At 38.0% G+C, this 21,689-nt stretch overlaps 1 protein-coding gene and 1 non-coding gene across 3 annotated transcripts; one reads left to right on the forward strand and one right to left on the reverse strand.

Moving 5' to 3' along the window:
* Nucleotides 1–5,078: 5,078 nt before the first annotated feature.
* TRNAK-CUU (transfer RNA lysine (anticodon CUU)) lies at nt 5,079–5,151 on the reverse strand. Its single transcript has one exon. It is a non-coding gene; the product is annotated as a tRNA-Lys (tRNA).
* A 147-nt stretch (nt 5,152–5,298) lies between these two features.
* On the forward strand, nt 5,299–19,980 carry PSMA3 (proteasome 20S subunit alpha 3). Of its 2 annotated transcripts, XM_070750138.1 has the most exons (12): nt 5,379–5,508; nt 7,107–7,219; nt 10,848–10,930; nt 13,661–13,784; nt 14,286–14,387; nt 14,797–14,870; nt 15,429–15,501; nt 16,278–16,343; nt 17,815–17,861; nt 18,583–18,650; nt 19,063–19,127; nt 19,755–19,980. In XM_070750138.1, the coding sequence occupies exons 3-12, from the start codon at nt 10,908–10,910 to the stop codon at nt 19,797–19,799; spliced, it is 687 nt and encodes a 228-aa protein (XP_070606239.1). In that variant the 5' UTR covers nt 5,379–5,508; nt 7,107–7,219; nt 10,848–10,907; the 3' UTR covers nt 19,800–19,980. The 2 variants fall into 2 exon arrangements, with proteins under 2 accessions (XP_070606229.1, XP_070606239.1); XM_070750128.1 differs by lacking the exon at nt 7,107–7,219 and having other exon boundaries at nt 5,299–5,508.
* Nucleotides 19,981–21,689: the final 1,709 nt, after the last annotated feature.

Genomic DNA, 21,689 nt, shown 5'->3' on the forward strand with positions numbered 1-21,689 from the left:
CTGGGCTTCCCAGAGCGAAGGGAGTGTTTTTTTTTTCTCTGGACGCTGGCAGAGGTTTATTCCCTCTCCAAGCACCCCGAGAAAGAAAAATGCTTTGTTCGCTCTGGACTGCCAAAGCCTCCTTAAGCGCCACTGAAAGACTCCTCTTGCAGCCCAGAAAAGCCCGAGATGGCCGGGGTTAAAGGGGGAATGGCAGTAAACTGGCCAGGCCTTTGTGCTGCTCTCAAATTTCCTGGGAAATTTTTCCGGGCTCGGGTTCTTGGGTAGAAAATGGTTCATAAGAAGAGGCAAAAAAATCTTGAGCACCCAGTTCTTATCTAGAAAAGTTTTTAAGTAGAGGCGTTCTTAAGTAGAGGTAACACTGTATAGATATCCTGAAGTTCCAGCAATAGACCAGGGAATTGCTTATTGAAAGTCTCAGCTGTTTATGCAATAGAACAATTTTAAAGTTTTCCTGTTAGGAATCATAATGAAGAGAATTGAAAATGGAATTAAACAAAACAGCAATATTTTTATATCTGGCATAACATATTATATTATATACTCAATATCATATATATTTGGCTCAGTCTTTGTAAACAGCAATGGCTCATCCCCAAAATTCCCTATTTGTACTTCAAACACTCACAATGACTTAACACAAATAGACTTCACAGAAGACAATGTTGAAAAAGGACTATGTGACCTAAAACCTGACGGTCTCTGTGTATACAGTGATATCTCATCTTACAAACGCCTCATCATACAAACTTTTCGAGACACAAACCCGGGGTTTAAGATTTTTTTTGCCTCTTTTTACAAACTATTTTCACCTTACAAACCCACCGCCGCCGCTGGGATGCCCCGCCTCCGGACTTCCATTGCCAGTGAAGCACCCGTTTTTGCGCTGCTGGGATTCCCCTGAGGCTCCCCTCCATGGGAAACCCCACCTCTCGACTTCCATGTTTTTGTGATGCTGCAGGGGAATCCCAGCAGGAGAATCCCAGCAGCGCAAAAACGGGCGCTTCGCTGGCAACGGAATTTTGGAGGTGGGGTTTCCCAGCAAGGGGAGCCTCAGTGAAACTGTAGCATTGCAAAAACACAGAGGTCCGGAGGTGGGGTTTCCCATGGAGGAGAGCCTCAGGGGAATCCCAGCAGCGCAAAAACAGGTGCTTCAGCTGGCAAAAGGGGTGAATTTTGGGCTTGCATGCATTAATCGCTTTTCCATTGATTCCTATGGGAAACATTGTTTCGTCTTACAAACGTTTCACCTTAAGAACCTCGTCCCGGAACCAATTAAGTTTGTATGACAAGGTATCACTGTACTTCCTAAAAAAGCCATAGCTGAACCACTAAGCATAATTTTTAAATATCATTCAAGACCAGTTTGCTTCCGAAGCTATTGTCTCTAGCCACAGTCATCCCCATCTTCAAAGAAGGAGATCCCTGTCTAGTTGAAAACTACAGACCAATCTCTCTATGCTGTGTCACATGCAAAGTCATGGAATCAATCACAAACCAATCAACTACCCTCCAACTAGAAACTAACAACCTACTCTATAACAAACAATTTGGTTTAAAAAAAATCTTGTAACCTGCAACTCCTTCACTGCAAAAATATATGAACTACACATCTCAACCAGGGCAAATCAATAGATGCAATTTACATAGACTTCTGCAAAGCCTTCGAGTCAGTGGTTCATGACAAACTACTTTTAAAACTGAAATCCTACAGCATCTCGGGATCCATGCATGACTGGATAACTGCATTCCTATCAAACAGACAACAATAATTCTGGGAGTTGGAGTCCATAAGTCTTAAAGTTGCCAAGTTTGAAGACCTCTGGTATTGATCAGCCACCTCAGCCTAGCCATTGAAAGCCGACTGGGTGCAGGACAAGCTCTGATCCTGTTCTCCCTCTATATATGTTCCCACCCCCTTTTCTACGCATTACTGCACAGCATAAAGCATTTGGTTTCCATTTACAGCCTGCCCACTTGGCTATATTGAACAAGCCAATTTTTTAATATCATGCGTGGGATTGAGCAGGTTTGCCATCAACAATCCAATTAGACAAGCTGCTTGGGGCTCTTCAGCTGCCTTGGCTCCAAGCTGCGTGGTCAAATACAGACCACCCACAAACTAACCTGCAGGACCAAGACTTTTGCTAGATCCTGTGATAATGTTCCCAAAACTACTCATCTGTGACCAGGGAGTCAATCCCTGGATGGGAATTCATCTGAGCATCGCTGAGTGAATACAGATTGCCATCCTGCTCTACTCCATAGCAGAGAGGAATTTCTGGTAACTGATGATGCTCCAGGCAGTTTTTTCTCTCTGTATTTCCTTTGAAAGGGTGCACGTAGCTTACTAACCCTTTGGTTAGTTAGGTTGTGCTGGGAGCTGTATTTTCCACAGATAGAGAGACCTCCTACCCCTGCTGATCTGATCTGCTTGCTGTCTGCAATCATGGGACACCAAATGAGGAGAGAATATATTATCAGTCTTGCATACATAAAACCTGAACACGCTGTGAGAATTTAGTCAGTCTCGTTCCATCCAGAATCCAACCTGTTTAGGCAAGTAGAATTAAGTTCACATAGGAATTTGAAATGTTTTTTAAATTATGGATTTTTAACTTCGTATTATTAGATTTGTATTGTACATTGTTTCTATCACTGCTGTGAGCCGCCCCGAGTCTATGGAGAGGGGCAGCATACAAATTTAATAAATAAATAAATAAAAAATAATAATTTGACTGTGTGTTTCTCATTCGATTCTCCATCTCAAAATGAGGTTAAGTGAGTCATGCCTGGTTTTACAACTTCTTTGCCATGGTTAAGCGAATAATAGCAGTCATTAAGCGAATCATGTGGTTGTTAAATGAATCTGGCTTCCCCTAATGACTTTGCTTGACAGAAATTGCCTGGAAAGGTTGGTGATCTCGTAAACCTGGTATATTACAACTCTCATAAATACATGCTGTTGCCGAGTTTCAAATGGTTGTAAGCGCAAGGACCTGTCATCAGTGAATTTTTTCAGTGCAGTTGTAACTTTGAATGGTCATTAAATAAATCGTCGCAATCAGGGGTGAGCTCTGGTTTCTCCTGCTGCCGGTTTGCTCAGGGATGTGCTGTCCAGGCGCACATATGTTGTGTGCCACATGCACATGCGCAGTACTTAAAGTTTCTGCGCATGGGCAGAAGCAAAAAACAAGATGACAACGGCTATGGCGTTGCCGAGAGAGGCTCAGGGACGTTATTACCGTATTTTTAGAACTGGCCCAAACCGGGAGGAACCCACCTGTTTGTAATTCAAAGCCTACATGTATGCAAAATACGGTGAATGAACATTAATGACACACAATATAGTAGCCAAAATCAAGCAAACCATATTATGGCTTAATGCCATGTGCTACCTAGTCTTTAGATGCTGTATGAAGGGAGAATTGGACTCCCATAATAAGAATAAGAATTTATATAAAACTTCTCCCCAAGATGTTTAAGAGAAGTAGCAAAGACTGGTGATACCTGCTGTAATGTACAGATGCCCCAACTAACAACAGAATTTTCTTTAAAACCCAGCTCCTTTTGTAGGAAAATATACTTAGGAATTCTGGTATGTGTGTGTGTGTAGGTGTTAAGCAAAATACTGTAGGTATTTTGGGAGAGTAAATGTTGGGCTAATTTTTATGAAGAATAAAAAAAGTTTGCTCCTTTTATCTTGATAGTAAATTTATTTATTTATTTGGTGTTGAGCAAAATATTGTAGTTATTTTGAGGAAAGCAAATGTCGGGCTAATTTTTATGAAGAATAAAAATTATTTCCTTTATCTTGATAGTAAATCTGTCTATCTGTCTGTCTGTCTATCTATCCATCCATCCAATTCAGGGGTCCCAAAACTTTTTACACAGGGGGCCAGTTCACTGTCCCTCGGACTTTTGGAGGGCCGGACTATAAAAAAAATTATGAACAAATTCCTACGCACACTGCACATACCTTATTTCTTTCTCTTTCACTCACTCTATTTCTCTCTCTCTTTCTTTCTCTCTGCTTTTCTCTCTCTCTCTTGCTTTCTTTCTCTCTCTCAATCTCTCTTGCTATCTCTCTTCCTCCCTCCCTCCCTCTTTCTCCCCCTTCATTCCCTCCCTCCCTCCCTCCTTCCTCTCCACTTCTCTTTCCCTTACTCTTTTTCCCTTTTCTTTCTCTCCACTTCTCTTTCTCTCTCTTTTCCCTCTTTCACCCTCCCTCTTCTCTACCCGTGGAAAACTCGCCTGACAAGCCTCCACCCTCCGACCCTGGACTCCTATTCAATCCCCTTTCAAAAAATGGGAACTGGCAACTCAAAGAGGCGGCGGCAGATGTTTGCGTGTATGTGTGTGTTGTGCCCGGCTTGGCTTTCGGCAGGCCTTCCTTTACCTTGGGTGAGATGAAATCGAGGGGAGCCTTCTTCCCGCTTTTCCAGTGCAGCCTTGGAAAAGACCCGTGGGCCGGATAAATGGCCTCAGCGGCCCGCATGCGGCCCGTGGGCCATAGTTTGGGGACCGCTGATCTAATTTGTATGCCACCCAACTCCCTGGGGGACGTAAGGCGGCTCACAACCAAAAATAAAATATGCAAATAATATTATTTAATAATTTTTAATATTTTTAATAATTATATTAAATAATTTTATTTGAAAATATTCAATAACATTATTTAATCTTTAATAATACTAAAATGATAAAATTAAATAACACAGAAAATAAAACCAGAGAAAATAAAAGGAAATAGCTGCATATTATTTTTCCCTAGCATAACCGCTATGGGTTGGTTTGGTTTTTTGTTTTGCTTTTATATATTTAAACGAATTACATTTGGAAGTTCTCTTTCCCTCACGTCCCTTTGTCAGCTTTTTACACCTGTATTTCCTCATGGCTAATAATAATAACTACTGTAGAAACAGGTTTCAAGCCCACTGTTATCCACATCTACTCGGAAAACTTAATGAACTAGTAAAATTTATTTTAACTTTAGTGATACGAAGGCTACTTTGGTGAAACGCTCTCAAATGGTTTCTATTCTATTTTTTGTCATGGAAAATGAAGGAAAAAGCAACCGCCCAACGTGGGGCTCGAACCCACGACCCTGGGATTAAGAGTCCCATGCTCTACCGACTGAGCTAGCCGGGCGCTGCAGTGCCAGTTTTCTGTACTGGATATCACTCTATTTTTTTCAATGAAGCGCGCCCCCATTTGAAAACGTCCGCAGTGACTCGACGATCCTTTTTGAGCGCGCCCCCGATACTTTTGTGCGGTTGACTCCACCTCCTCGGGTCCGTAGCCTACCGGAAGAAATCATTAATCAAGGCGCTTGTAAGGCGGCGTCCAATGGACGTGCGCGTTGTTGAAGAGCGACTGAGGCGCGCGAGTGGGTGACCGTCTGAAGGGGCGGAAAAAAAAAGAAAGGAAAGAGGAAAAGTCCGGGTCGGAGCTGAGAGGGTGGTTTGCTTTGAGGCTTCCTCCGCCATGAGCTCCATCGGCACCGGGGTAAGTGAGCCGTAGAAAGAAGGGGCGGGGGAGGAGGCGCTGACCCCTCGCACTGGCGAAGTTGGGGGGGGGTTCCGAAGGTGGGAGGGGCTGTGGGGCGGGGGGCGAGGAGACGAACTGCTCTGCACATACGGGGTCTGCGAGGAACCACGCGCTTTCTATTACGTCACCATCAGTTCGCTGGAGAATTGGGGTACTTGTGGCGGTGGTGCTGAGTCACATGAAAATCGAAAGCGGAAGGCGAGTCGGACGCGCGTCTTCCGGGAATAGAGTGGGCCTCTGGGAACTTTCCAGAGCGTCCTAAAATGCTTCCAGATCTTGGCATCCATTATGTTTCCATTGACAGGGCCATCGAACCGGGGCTGGGGGAACCTGCCTTGCCTATTGACGGTCGTCTTTCATTTGAGCGCTTCCTGGCCAAGTTGCTACTAACGGCCGGTGTGGGCTGAGAATCTTGAAAGCGAAAGTTCCAATCATCTAGTTACTAGGTGTGGGGGAAAGTATCCAGATTAGGAGTGTCCAACCTTGGCAACTTGAAGACTTGTGGACTTCAACTCCCAGAATTCTCCAGCCAGCTATGCTGGCTGGAGAATACTGGGAGTTGAAGTCCACAAGTCTTAAAGGTTGTCAAGGTTGGAGATCCTTGATCCAATTCACCAGCGACTGTCATGAAATTTTGTGGTTAGCTAAAGCTAAGATTTTAATTTTAATTTATTTATTGTGCTTTCAAGTCACTGTTCCTGGCAAATGCCTGGACTAGGCCTCTTAATTTCCTTCACAACATTTTTGAAATTGCCATTGTCTGCTTCTTAGGGCTGAGAGAGTGACTGGCCCAAAGCCATCCAGCTGCCTTTGTGCCTAAAGATAGCCCAGACTATCTTCGGGACTGCCTTCTACCACATAGCTTCCGGCGACGGATAAGGGCTCACAGAGTTGGCCTTCTTTGGGTCCCCTCAGTTAAACAGTATCAGCAGGTGGGGCCACATGGGAGAGACTTCTCTATGGCTGCCCAGGCTCTCTGGAACTACCCCCAGAGATCTGTATTGCCCCCACCCTACTAGCCTTCCGGAAAGCTATAAAGACCTGCCTTTTCCAGCAGGCCTGGGGCTGCTGATCAAATGATGTATCATATAGATCAGTCCATAGGAGATATGCATAGTTTTAATGGGTTCTTAAAATTATTTTAAATTGTTCTTAAATGTATTTTTTGCTGTAAGCCACTCAGTCCTTAGGGAGTTGGACGGCATATAAATTTTATAGATGGATGGATGGATGGATGGATGGATGGATAGATAGATAGATAGATAAAGTAGGACTAGAATAGGGGTCTCCTATTGGCAGCATGAAGACTGGTGAACTTCAACTTCCAGAATTCCTCAGCCAGCAAAGTCCACAGGTTTTAAAGTTGTCAAGGTTGGAGACCCCTGATCCAGTTCATGAGTGACTGTCCTTTTTTTACTGATTTGCTTCTCATCTTTCAGAGTGAAAAATATGGACATAGTTTTTCCTAAAGACTTTAGTCTCATTTTCTATTAGTGATTGATCATAACTCAAGGGCTACTGTAGTGAGTTACTATTATCAATTCTTCTCAATCCAGGTAGCTCATAATAGACAAAACAGCCAAAGCTGGACAGAAGTCTTTTCATCTGCTACTTAAGCAATAGGCACAAGTCTAAGAGGATCTTCAGATTGTGAACCAAACTCTTTCAGGTAGAGTTCCATCCCATTCACAATGACTACTAGGGCCAAAGTTTCTTATTTTTATTAACAAAAACCAACCTCATCTTGGAGGAATTCAGTCTAAGAACTTTAGCTCATTTAGCCCATTTTGCTGATGGAGCCATATAATTCATTTAATTGTATAAATTATGATGCATTTAATAATGGTGTAAAATGTGTAAACACAGGCACAATGATTTTCCTCAACCTGTATTCTCTATATACTTTCTCATCCAAATTTTCAATAGTCATACTGGCTGGGAAGTTTGGGGATCAAGAATGATGTTGATTGAAAACGCAATGTGATGGGTCAGTTGCTATCTCCATTAAACAATTTTGCTGAGGCACACATATGACCAGAACTTTTTGTGGTGTTCTACACAACAACCATTAAGTGGAATGCCACACTTGTTAAATGAACCCATTATTGGGCATTGCTTTTGTTGGAAATCCACAAAAAATATTGCAAATTGTAGTCGTCACCACAAAACCCTGCAATGGGTCAGAAAAATCTGTTCCTGACATGCATTTATGTGGCCAAAGAGGTGGCACACTATTTAACAATGACTAGGGGTGCTTTATGGGATGTGAAACACCTGTTTTATGATAGAGGTATTTTTTTTATATTGCAAAATGGCTAGTTGTAAGTTGAGGCCTACCTGTACAGTACAGGAACAGTCTCCAAAACAGCCTTTGCAAATCATTATTTGAAAATAAGTGCTTCATACTTCCTTACAAACTATGGGAACTTGGGCAAATTTGGACTTATCTGCCTCAAAATACAATATAATATGATTTTATGGAAATTAATATGAATCTAGTAATACTCTTAACACCTGATATTAATCTGGATTTCCATACTATGTGAAATGATGTTAAGCATAAAGATCTGCAAAGCAATTTGTTGCTGTGCTTAGCTTACCAGCAGAGGTTGCTATTCATTTATGTCAGTCAGTCATATGTAAATCTTTACAAGCAAATGTAGTTTCAGCATAGCTAATATTTTCATTCTTCCTGATTGGAAGAACATAAAATACACGGGCACATTTATTTTTGCTTAGTGTGTTGTTTGAACCAAGGTACTGTATGATTATTTGTAAACCATGCTTTATGGCACAGTAAATTGTAATTCACAAATAATTAAAACCAGAATTTAGCATGATGGACAGATCCAGTTGTAAACTGATGTTTAAAATAATCTGTTTTTATGTAGAAGAGTGGATAAAAATGCTGTTTATTAATCAACAACAATTAAGATTCAGTAAGATAGTGTAAATCTTCCCAAGAATCAAGCAACTTGTTTTTACTACATAGTAAAAAGTGAAAGATGATTAATATAAATAGCAAATTATGTTAAGTGAGATGGAGCGAATAAAAATACTGTTTATTAATCAACAACAATTAAGATTCAGTAAGCAAGATAGTGTAAATCTTCCCAAGAATCAAGCAACTTGTTTTTACTACATAGTAAAAAGTGAAAGATGATTAATATAAATAACAAATTATGTTAAATGAGATGACCACTATGGTTTTATGCAACAACTCCCATCCCTTCCATATGATTGTTAAGCAGAGCACAGGTTACCTCAGAGTTGCTTCCTGCCACAGCTTTCCCAAGGCCTCTCCCACCCCAAGGCATTCCATGCTCCACTGGCTGTCCCTTAGGTTCCCTGCATGGCTTGATCCTGATTCCCACACTCTCCTTCCAACTCTAAGTTATTGATTGTACACTTTCTTTTAGAAGCTCTCTGGAGCTTGTAGGAGGGAAGAATAGTAGGCTGCTTTGTCTCTAGGCCATATGGCTCCAGTCTGAAACTTGGTACCATTTTTGGAACAGGCACAATTCATTGCATCCAAAAATGGAACTTATTTCCAGGTTGGAACCATGTGGCCCAGAGACAAAGCAGCTTACTCTTCTTCCCTATAACATGACCTGTCTTGCTAATGTTGGTACTTGGAACAATCCTTAAAGTTGCCCTTTTTTTGTCAATAGAATCATATTGAATCCTGCGGCTACATATTTGTTTTCCAAATTTTCTGACCTAGGACAGTAATAGTTGTGGGTGGTACAGATTGTAGCAATTCTGCCAGGATGGTATCAACACCTGGGGCCTTATTTGATACTTGGTTCATAGTTCACACAACTTCTTCCTGAAGTTTGCGTAGTTCTGTTTCTTCTTCCCTGGCTTCATCCTTGGGAGGCTGAGGCTCTCTGTTGCTGGCATGCAGCTGTTTGTATATACTTGCCACCTTATTGGTCACCCATTCTTTCCCTTTTTTGATTTTGATGTTGCTTTTACAAGGAGTAAAATACTTTTTGACTTGGATAAGTACATTCCTGATGACCCACCATGCATTTTTCTTCTAACTGTTTGCAAAGTTGGTCCCAGTAGAATTTGTTGTCTTTCCTTAATGCTCTTTTGAAAACCGCATTTGACCTACTTCTTTCTTCCTATTTGCAGCTTTTATTCACTTGGCTATTCCCATAGTTTTATCTGAAAGCCACTTGTACCTTTTCTCTGGCTTCTTGTATGGTGTGTTCAACAGTTACTTCAATTATGGTTGATTGAATTTCTTGCTAAAGTTGGCAGGCATCTTCTCAACAATGTCCAGCAGTTCAAACTTATTTTTCCTCTCAATCGAAGGGATTTTGGTGATGTCAAACTTCTTTTGATGTTGCATGTGACTTTGATGCTAGCTGCCAATAATAGGTAGAGTGCTGTACTGCAGGCCACTGAAGCTGACTGTAGATCTGTACGTCAGCGGTTCAAATCTTATCACCGGCTCAAGGTTGACTCAGCCTTCCATCCTTGCGAGGTGGATAAAAACCCGGATTGTGGGGGCAATAGGCTGGCTCTGTTAAACAATGCTATTGCTAACATGTTGTGAGCTGCCCTGAGTCTGAGGAGAAGGGCGGCATAAAAATAGAATAAATAAATAAATAAATAAATAAAATAAACTGCATAGGACACAGTCTATTTGATTATAAGACTGTTTATTTGATGAGGTCCAAATGTATAAGTAATGCTTATGTTGTTTGAATCAGATATTCATGATTCAAAATTGATTTTCATGGAAAAATTGAACCAAAGAATCACTTGCATCATTTCTCACCCCAAACCAAAGCTGCTGCTGATGTCTGTTTCCGCTTGGCTGCCGGTGATGTCTTCTGGGGAATACTGTTTTAGAATATTTTTGATGTTGGCATAGAAACCTCTACAGGTAGATCTTAACTTACAGACATTCATTTAGTGACTATTCAAAGTTGAATGCTTTTTCAAAGTACTGAAAGAAAGTTACTTATGACTGATTTTTTTAAAAGAAAATATGTTTAGAGTTGTATTTTTATTCTCATATGGGCTAATAAAGAATATTGTCTTATGTGTTTATATTTGTTTAATAACTACAGAATTCCTTTGCATTTTGGAACCTACTTGTTTTAATAGTGGGAAGCCATTAAATATTGTATTTTATTTATTTATTTATTTATTCCACCCATTTCTCCTATATGAGGCGATTCTGGAGGATATTCAGGTATCAAAAGATGCAATGAAAGGCTAATGAATACAATTCTATTATTTTTAATTTTTAAAAAGAAATCTAATTTGTTTTCTTACAGTATGATCTGTCAGCCTCCACATTTTCTCCAGATGGCAGAGTATTTCAAGTAGAATATGCTATGAAAGCTGTTGAAAACAGCAGGTAAGATTTGAATTTTTATATTCTGCAGTAATGTACCGTATTTTTCGGAGTATAAGACACACCGGAGTATATAAGGCACACCTTAATTTTTGGAGAGGAAAATAGAGAAAAGAATCTGCTTACCAGGTATTCATCTGGCTAGCGCCCTTAGTCTGGTCAGCTTGAGCACATTATTTTATCCCCTGGTTAGGGCTTTAAAAAAACCTCTATTTGGAGAAAGTAACAATGAAAGAGCTTGCAAGCCAGTAAGAGCTGAGAACATCATTAGCAGCTGGAAAGAAACATAGGGCTTGGAAAACATTTTTCGCAGAGAGTAACAATGAAAGAGCTTGCAAGCCAATAAGAGCTGGGAACATTGTTAGTACCTAGTTAAGGCTGGAAAGAAACATTCGGAGCAAGTAAACCAGTGAAAAAAAACCTACAAAGACAGGGTTTGAAAAACATTCTTCACAGAGAGTAACAACGAAAGAGCTTGCAAGTGGGCAAGAGCTGGGAACATCATTAGCACTTGGTTAGGGCTGGAAAGAAACATTTGGAACAAGTTAGACCAAGGGGGGGGGGGAACCTGCAAAGACTTAGGGCTTGGAAAACATTCTTTGCACAGAGAAACAATGAAAGAGCCTGCAAGTTAAGAGCTAGGAAGACCATTAGCAGCTAGTTAGGGCCTAATAGAGAAAGGGGGCCTATTGAGTCCGGCTTCTTGAGATGACTGATGGATCCTGCTGGAGTCCAGGAGGAACTTGGGGTTTTCCCCAGGGAACTGTCAAACACTTTACTAGGGCTTTTGCTGCAGTCTGGAATAGGCCTGTGGCAAGGGCTACCTGAGTGCAGTCAGTTTTTTATTCAGGTTGCATGACTACTCATCTCAAGTGACTATGAGAAGTGAGCAATATTAAAATTAAAATAAAATGGTATTGTGATAGAACATCAACAGTTGTTGTAGGTCTTCTATTGGTACGATATTGGTTTTACTATCACAGTTTTTCAAACTGGAATGGAAAACATATGGGTGCTCAAGAGTTTCACCTATATTTTTTAAGATACTGTATTGCTTATAAAATTGATTTTTTAATATGTCTGCTTTTTATACAGTGCCTCTTTATAGGATTTATCCCATGCTATACTTGTGACAATAATTTAAAATTTGATTTTTCTAGAATTGCTGAGAAGCGTTGCTTATTATCTAACTTGTAGCTGTGCATATTTTAAAACTAAAATGTTTTATTCAGTAATTTACTTTTTAATTGAGACTGTTTTGCTTAAAGTTATTAAATCAACTCAATATTTTAGCTTTGGCTTTTAAAAATAAATTCCTTTAAGGTGTTTTTTTTAATTAACAGTGGGATGCACTGTTCTTCAGTGGTTCTCCTCCTACCTCTCCGGTCGGTCCCAGTCGGTGTTAGTGGGGGATCAGAGGTCGACTTCGAGGTTTCTCCCTTGTGGGGTTCCTCGGGTCGGTCCTTTTCCCCCATGCTATTCAATATCTACATGAAACCGTTGGGTGAGATCATCCAAGGGCATGGGGTGAGGTATCATCAGTACGCAGATGACCCCCAGCTGTACATCTCCACCCCATGTCCAGTCAACAAAGCAGTGGAAGTGATGTGCCGGTGCCTGGAGGCTGTTGCGGTCTGGATGGGTGTCAACAGACTCAAACTCAACCCGGATAAGACAGAGTGGCTGTGGGTTCTGCCTCCCAAGGACAATTCCATCTGTCCGTCCATAACCCTGAGGGGGGGAATTATTGATCCCCTCAGAGAGGGTCTGCAACTTGGGCGTCCTCCTCGATCCACAGCTCATATTAGAGAACCATCTCTCAGCTGTGGCGAGGGGGACGTTTGCCCAGGTTCGCCTGTGCACCAGTTGCTGCCCTATTTGGACCGGGACTCACTGCTCACAGTCACTCATGCCCTCATCACCTCGAGATTCGACTACTGTAATGCTCTCTACATGGAGCTACCTTTGAAAAGTGTTTGGAAACTTCAGATCGTGCAGAATGCAGCTGCGAGAGCAATCATGGGCTTCCCTAGGTATGCCCATGTTACACCAACACTCCGCAGTCTGCATTGGTTGCTGATCAATTTCCGGTCACAATTCAAAGTGTTGGTTATGACCTATAAATCCCTTCATGGCATCGGACCAGAATATTTCCGGGACCGCCTTCTGCCGCACAAATCCCAGCGACCGATTAGGTCCCACAGAGTTGGCCTTCTCCGGGTCCCGTCGACTAAACAATGTTGTCTGGCGGGTCCCAGGGGAAGAGCCTTCTCTGTGGCGGCCCTGACTCTCTGGAACTAGCTCTCCCCGGAGATTAGAACTGCCCCTACCCTCTTTGCCTTCTGTAAACTCCTTAAAACTCACCTCTGCCATCAGGCATGGGGGATTTGAGGCATTCCCCCGTCCCCCGGGCCTATACAATTTATGTAAGGTATGTCTGTGTGTATGTCTGGTTTAATAATAGTTTTTAAAATTTTTTAAAATTTATTAGATTTGTTGTGAATTGTTTTATTATATGTTGTGAGCCGCCCCGAGTCTACGGAGAGGGGCGGCATACAAATCTAATAAATAAATAAATTAGGTTACTCAAGTAACTCCAGACATCACAGAATTAGAGTTTGAACAGGCCATTTTGGCAATGTAGCCTAGCATCTAATCTATGTAGTAATACAAATAATACCAAACTAAATGCAAATATATTTGACCAATTATTATGCTTTATTTTCTCTTCAGTACAGCAATTGGAATACGATGTAAAGATGGTGTTGTCTTTGGAGTAGAAAAATTAGTTCTGTCCAAACTGTATGAGGAAGGATCCAATAAACGTTTGTTTAATGTTGATCGACATGTGGGAATGGTGAGTTGGTATTTATTATTTTGCTTATGGCTAAGTGCCAGCACCTAACTGATCTTGGCTGATATTAAAAAACCTGGCAGAGTTGGGTTAGAAACCTCATGAGAGACGTAACCTACAGCCCTGGTAGATTTGGACATTAAAATTTTTTTAATTCTGTAAACTACTTTTTTACTAATGTCAACTAAACAACATAAATATATCCACATAAGCATAAAAATATCAAGCTTGATTCATGAGACTTAACTCAAGTTTTAATAGAAGCAACTCTGTAATTAAATGTTGGGTAATCAGCATGTAACTTTCAACTTATAACTAGGAAGCAATTGAGACTTCATCTTGTAGGGGCAGAAGTTCTGGTTTATCCACTTCTCAAAACATGTGCCTGGCAATCACATTCCTGATATAAAGGATACAGTACTGTCAGAATGAAGTGTAGAGATTGGCATGTTAAGTTTCAAATTCCTGTCTGCTTACGTTGTGAAATGTGCTTCTATATTTCAGGCAGTAGCAGGACTCCTCGCTGATGCCCGATCTTTGGCTGATATAGCAAGAGAAGAAGCTTCTAACTTTAGATCCAACTACGGTTATAATATTCCATTAAAAGTAGGTTATAGTTTTATTAGAGCTACTTTTTTCACAGCTAAGAAACACTTAAACCATATTAAATTGTTGAAATTATTTTAGAAACATTTTCCCCATACTTTATTATGAATTATCAAACCAGGATAGCATCTGACTCTATAGCCAGATTTATAATCCATAGCTTGAAGTTATCTTGTTTTGAAATTAATTATAGCTAATTAAATTACAGTTTGTTATTCTAGATACTGCTGAATAAGGGAAAATAAAACCTTAACCTACCCATCTACATGACACAGAGAGCACAGGGCTGAGTGGGTGACCTTGGGGCTCACTACTTTTCTTTCTGAGATATAAATGAATTTACTTCAGTTTATTTTAAATGCAAATACTACTTTCAGTGCTCTAAAATTATTTTCTTTTCTCCCTATAGCATCTTGCAGATAGAGTGGCTATGTATGTACATGCATATACACTATATAGTGCTGTGAGACCTTTTGGCTGCAGGTATCACTGTTTCTTATATTATTATTCAGTATACCCTGGCATTAGAATTTCAAAGCAAGTAATAAATCATAGCATTTCTTCTTAGCCCCTTGAATGCTGATAGAAAGAATAAAGACATTGTGTAGATCTTATACTTGATTATTACAACATTGAGAGAATTTTCAAAGCTGGGAACGCACTGTAAATAACATATTTTTGGTTTGTTTTTTGCACTGTCGTTTATTGTCTAAAGTAGTACTATACTAAATTTTATATATGGTCCTTGTATTATTCCTCCTCTATCCAATTCAGGATTGTGGCTAAATTCTCTTTTTAATTTGGAAGGATAATATAAGTGATTGATTTATCGCTATGAATACCTTACTCTTAAATATCTAATCTTAGGAACTACAATTTTTATTCAATGCCAAGAGATACTCTTGTGCTTAACCCCAGGCTATAGTTTAGTCCTTCAAAGAAACAACTATGAATGATGCAGACTTTGCTTTTCTATAATGTATTGAAGATTGTGTTATATTTCTCCTTAATAGTTTCTAATAAGAAATCTTGATTTTCCAGCTTTATGTTAGGTTCCTATGATGATGATGAAGGTGCTCAGCTCTACATGGTAGACCCATCGGGCGTTTCATATGTACGTTTTTGAAATAGACTTGTTTAAATGAAAACCAAGAATATTATCTATGAACTTAGTGAAAATGGAAGTAATTAGAACATAGCAGAAAAGCGTATTAATAGAGGCGAGTTTGAATAGCTAAATCTGTTTAACAGTAAACAAATTTTTGAGAAGTTAATAAAAAATCAAAAGTTGGTAATTGAATGCTGATAGCTGTTACTCCAACAGCGTTCATGGTAAAACTAAGGTTTGCTCAAATAGGTGCTCTATTACTCTATAGCAAAAGTGCAAAGTCATCTATTCAGATAAAGATTTAAACCCATCGGTCAATAGGAACCTTAATTCCGAATATAAGTTGATTAATTCGTAATTACTGCTTTTACTTTATAATAAACAGGCAGAAATGACAATATTTGTGGTTTTTTTGCTCAGTGTACTAGAAGTTCATTTATAGCCGGAAAAAGAAGCAAAAAAATCTGCGGATTCAATTTCTCTTTCCATCTCTTGCCTCAAATATATGTGTTCAATAGTAGTGCTGTTACTGTTGCATCACTATCAACCTCTGAATTGTTATATTGTTAAAGACAGTTTCTAAATAAAGATTAACAAACTGATAGATTTTTATTAGAAGAATTTATCAATTTGGAGATGATATAAAATACAGTGTTTTGAGAAATCACATAATTATAAATGTGGATTTGCATTTATAAAATAATTGTGTCTGCTATTTTAAAATCGACGTTTGTTTCAGTGATTATTTTTCTTGAACGTTGTCCTTTTTTTGCTTTTTGCAGGGTTACTGGGGATGTGCTATTGGTAAAGCAAGACAGGCTGCAAAGACAGAGATTGAAAAGCTTCAGGTAAGACAATATTTTGGTATATTACATACTAAAAGCAGTTCTTTTTCTGTACAAATGTCCGATATTAACTGGAAATCTATATGGAAGTGTTTCTTATTTTCCAGAGTTCTTCAGTCCTTTTGACAAGATAAAAGCAATTAAATCATTGTCTTGCAATGACATAGCTACTCTATCAGTTTTTACTAGACTCCATCAAAGTATTGCTATCCTTGTAGCATGTATATATAAATCATTGAATGACTCTACCTTTTTTGCACCCTTTGTCTTATTTTAATCTTACAAGAGAAAAAAATCTCACTAAAATGTTGTCCTTAATCATTGCACAAATAAACTGAACAAGTAAATATAAAGGTATGCAATGGATTATCTTTGGTAAGTCACAATATGAAACTTTAGTGCCTTGCAAACTTTTTCCTGCGTCACTCAAATTTTGGTTTTCCTTTCTGCAGCTTGAATTCATTTCCAGCCACTTTTCATTTACAGATAGAGTGAAAGCTTCTGTTTCTAAATTGAAATTGCTATTCCTTATTTTATATTCATTCAAAGAAACCAGGATTACATTGTAGGTTTGTTGGAAGCACATATATACATTTTACAGCCTGAATTATTTTCTGTTCAGCCAGATTCTACTTTAGATTAAAATAAATGAAAAAAAAAATAGATTCATGCCACTTCCCATTTAATACCCATGCTGTAGAAAAATATTGAAACAGAAAATTGACAGCAGAAAAAGACCTAGTGGTCCATCAAGTCTGCTCTTTAAAGTTTTTTTCTTTTCTTTTCTTTTTGCTATTTTTATCCCAAGCATGCATAAAATCAAGTTACACATGATTAAGCTATTATATCCAGTGGAAGTTGGTAAAAGTACCACTACTTTTTCTGTGAAGTTATACTTTCTAACATTTCTTCTCTCCTGTTGGTTTGAGGTTATGCCCAGGTGTTTCTTGGGGTTAAAGCAGCAATTTAGGATTGTTGCTGCTAAGTAATGTGGTCATCTGTGGTCATATTTATGATTGCATCACTTAACAATGTTAATCCTGGTCCTATTTGTAGTTGTAACCCAGGGGCTACCTGTAATAGGATGAGCTATATCCTCTCAATATTTGTTTCCAGACATTTCTCTGGAGCTTCCCAGTTTGGTTCTCCAGTCCCATCCAGACATGGTAGAATTATATTTTACATGTAGATCTATCAAAATGCAAATTTTTAAAATATGTCAACCCAGGAAGTTGATACTACCCCAGGAATTGTTGGATGAACAACAAAAATAAATAAATCGCAGCTTTAGTAACACATCACCTTTATTTTTGTTTTAATGGAATTAGTACAAGATGGAATATAACTTTCATGAGCACTATTTAATATAACTCTTATATTAAAACACTATGCATTAATTATATACATGCTCTTGAAATCCACTGTTTTTCAATAGTGTTTAATAATTAGTAAAACGCTAATAATACATCCACAGATGAAAGAAATGACGTGCCGTGATGCTGTTAAAGAAGTTGCAAAAATGTAAGTTTTTTTTAAAGGGACTCTCATGCCAGTTTTTAGGCTGAAACAAAAATTACAGGTAGTCCTTGACTTATGTAATGGAGTCTGCCCTCATGGTTGTAAGTCATGATGATTATTAAAAGTGTCAATTGTGTGAGAGACCTGATTTTACAAATTTTTGAGGCAGTTGTTAAGTGAATGCCATGGTCAATAAGCAAACCAAGGGTGTGCTTTTTCTTGAAAACCAGAAGTAAAGCTGGATTTTGGCAGAACTGTCATAAAATGCAATCACATTATCATAGGACACAGTGAATGTCTGTAAATGTGGCTTGTAGTCAAGCAACCAAAGTTTAGCCATATGACTGAGTGGGAAGACTGTCACAACTTGGAATCAGTCATAACTAGCCCCAGTAGGTCCATCATACTTTTGAGTAGTTGTAATTCAAGGGCTACCTGTACGGTTATCTTGATCTGATTCCAAAAGAAAGTGCTTGCATGAATATATTTTTTTACTTTGACAATGGGAAGAGGAGATCCTACAGCTTTTAAATAAATTAGACAGTTTAAATGAGATAAAAGGATCTTAGACATCAAATTGGAATGGGCCAAAGAAATCATGTCCAGTTTTTTATTCTTGGTTTATAGTATTTAAAATCTGAGAATGCGTTGTGCGTAAATATGGGTGAAACTTTTTAATACATACTCTACTTGAAGTAATTATATTTAATATTTTTTCTTCTAGAATCTACATAGTCCACGATGAAGTAAAAGATAAAGCCTTTGAACTTGAACTAAGTTGGGTTGGAGAAAGTAATTATCACATTAAAAAAATATTTTCTTAAATAATGTGAAGTAGTCTTGGCGAACCTATGGTATATGTGCCACAGGGGGCATGCAGAGCCCTCTCTGTGGGCACACAAGCCATCGCCCTAACTCAGCTATGCCATGCATGCAAGCGTGCCTCCCACCAGCCAGCTGCTCTGCCATGCATGTGTGGGGGAGCATGGAAGTCATGCTTGGGGAGGCGCACATGGGGGGGTTGCATGCGCATTGTAATATTGGTGTGTGCATTTTTGTCACAAGATGACAAAAATGTTAGCTATCACTGTGATAGATCATTGAGGTATTCAACTGACACAACGTTTAAAGAAAATATTGTTGAATTGAATTTTATTCTTCAATTTTACACTGTGTTCTAATTTCCTTTTTTTTTAATTCACAGTAACTAAAGGAAAACATGAAATTGTGCCCAAAGATGTTAAAGAAGAAGCAGAGAAATATGCTAAGGTAACTTTGGGAATGTCAGAGCAAATGAAAATGGCTTTTAAATTCCTACAATTCCAGATATTTTCAAATAGTTTAGGAATCAAAATTAATTATGCAGTTATTAATGAAAAGATGTAAATACATGCTGCTCAGATCCCAAGACTATAGAAATTTAGAATAATAATAAAAGTTTAGAACACTTCTCCACCTTAAATAAACCTTAAGTAACATGAGAATAGAATGTGTCTATGTTGAAACAATATCAACACCTGGCAACTTTATGAAACATCCTAAAGGTGATTGTAGGGATATCTCCTAGAATAGATATAAAAAAAATAGTGCTATCACTGGGAAGATATTTTTATTAAATCTTATTTCAATTTTATAGGAAAATATATTTCTATTGTAATGCTGACTATTATTAGGCAATGTATAAAAACACTTCAAAAAAGAAAGTGAAAGGCTGCTCCTGAATTTGTACCTACTTTATTAATCCAATTATATCCACATCAAATAAGTAATTTGAAAGTTACTTATTTGCATTTTACTATCTGGAAATCTAAATCTTTATTTTTATGTTGCTTATTGGTTTTTTTAACAAGATAGATAATGATAGATAATTAAGGTCTGATTTTATTTTCTTAACAGGAATCTTTGAAAGAAGAGGATGAATCAGATGATGAAAACATGTAACATTTTTACTTGAATTCATTTTATAATCTGTACTACAGGCCTGCTTATGTATTTGCCATTATGTATGTGCTAGACAATATTTTAATGACCAACTTGCACTAAACCATTTTCCAATTACTGTTTAGAGTTCTTTTTGAGTAATTTGTCCAAGAATTTATTAAAGGAAAAGTAGAGGAGATGATTTATGACAGATTTGAATATTCCTTTACAGACAATATTTTATTCCTACACATGCACATCTCCTAGTTTCAAAGCATTTCAAATTGTGTTTACAGTATATGATATCAAGTTTAATCCAGTGAGTACAAGATATTTAACATATTTGATCAGAATCCATGGAAACATGGCAGCTTGCTATACATCTAATTTGGTTAGATAGCGCCTGCATAACAATCTAAGCAGTGGTTTTGGCAAGATAGTTGGCAAAATTGGAAGCAAGAGATGAAAAAGTCCATCTACACACACACACCACCCCCTTACGTAACCCATCACTGTCTGGGAAGATCTCCAACTTTCTTGAGAACCTGTCCTTTCAATTCTCAATATTGATATAATGGAAGTAGCATTTCAATTGATGTATAATGTCATGTATATATATAAGGTATAGCCTGACTGCTTTTTATGTTGTGATGAATAATATAGTCAGAGGTATTAGACAGGATACTTGTGTGATGATTTAAAAAAAAATCTTGAAGTACTAATTACTAAATAAATGTGACTAATATTTTCAAAGCATTTAAATGAGAAAGTATAAGAAATATGTTAAATATATAAAAGCTTTGACTGTTCTTTAAAGTTTATCAGTTCATAGCTACAGAATAGAATTAGCTTCCCCAATACAATTTTATCAGGTATGCCTTCAATTATCACTTTTTAATTGGCATAAATTCTGGCATATTATGACAAGAGATGGGAACACACTATTTACAATTTTAGATAATGGATAGTACTATTTTCTTCCATTAAACTTTCAGTTAAAACTGAAAAAAGTTCAGAAGGGAAAAAAAAATCTTATTTGGTACTTTTCCAGGGAAGACTTTAGGATTAAAAAAACACTTCCCTATGTAGAAAAACACATTGTACCCTACGGTGTATTATTAGCTAGGTTCACAGATTATGTTCAGCTTTTATACTTATAAAAATATTTTTCCCAACTGGTAAAACTAATTGTATAAGAGCAATCGAAGGAACTCTTGAGAATAGAATTAGTTTATATACTTGTACACAGAGCTTGCATTTGGTTTTAGAAAAATACACAAAACAAAAATATAACAGCATCTTCATAAAGGACCAATATTGCATTTTTTAATAACTTTTATAATTGCACAGTAATAGCCAATCAATATTCTTCTCTGCATATAAATTTACATAATTTTAGCAGAAATTTCTCATTTGTGACCTCATAAAACAGCTTAGAATTTATTGCTTCAAGCCTCAAAAAATATTACCTTACTCTTCAGATTGAATCTGATTCATAGACATATTTCTATTTAAGTGTAAGGCTACAAACTTAAATATGTCAAAAAGCTTCAATTTCATATTACAAATGTTACAAACTAATCAGAACCCAATGGTGAATGAGCAACTTACACTCATGTAATTTGAGAGCAGAATATCAATCAGACAAATTCAAGATTGGTCCTCAGAAAAAAAAAGTTGAGTATTAAAAATGCTATTAAAATGGTAGTGAGATGCCATTAATGCATTATATAAAGACAACATAGGAAAAAATGAAAGCCAAGAGCATGCATTGACTTCCACTGGGATCTTCTATTGGTTTTGAGATCACCAGTTCTTGTAAAAGAGTTTGACTTACTAGAAATTTACCAGGCTGCTTGTCTTTACTATTATCCAAACATACTGAAAGGACCATACTTAGGGTGATATAGT

This window comes from Erythrolamprus reginae, chromosome 1 (assembly GCF_031021105.1).
Source record: "Erythrolamprus reginae isolate rEryReg1 chromosome 1, rEryReg1.hap1, whole genome shotgun sequence".
Lineage (NCBI taxonomy): Eukaryota > Metazoa > Chordata > Lepidosauria > Squamata > Dipsadidae > Erythrolamprus > Erythrolamprus reginae.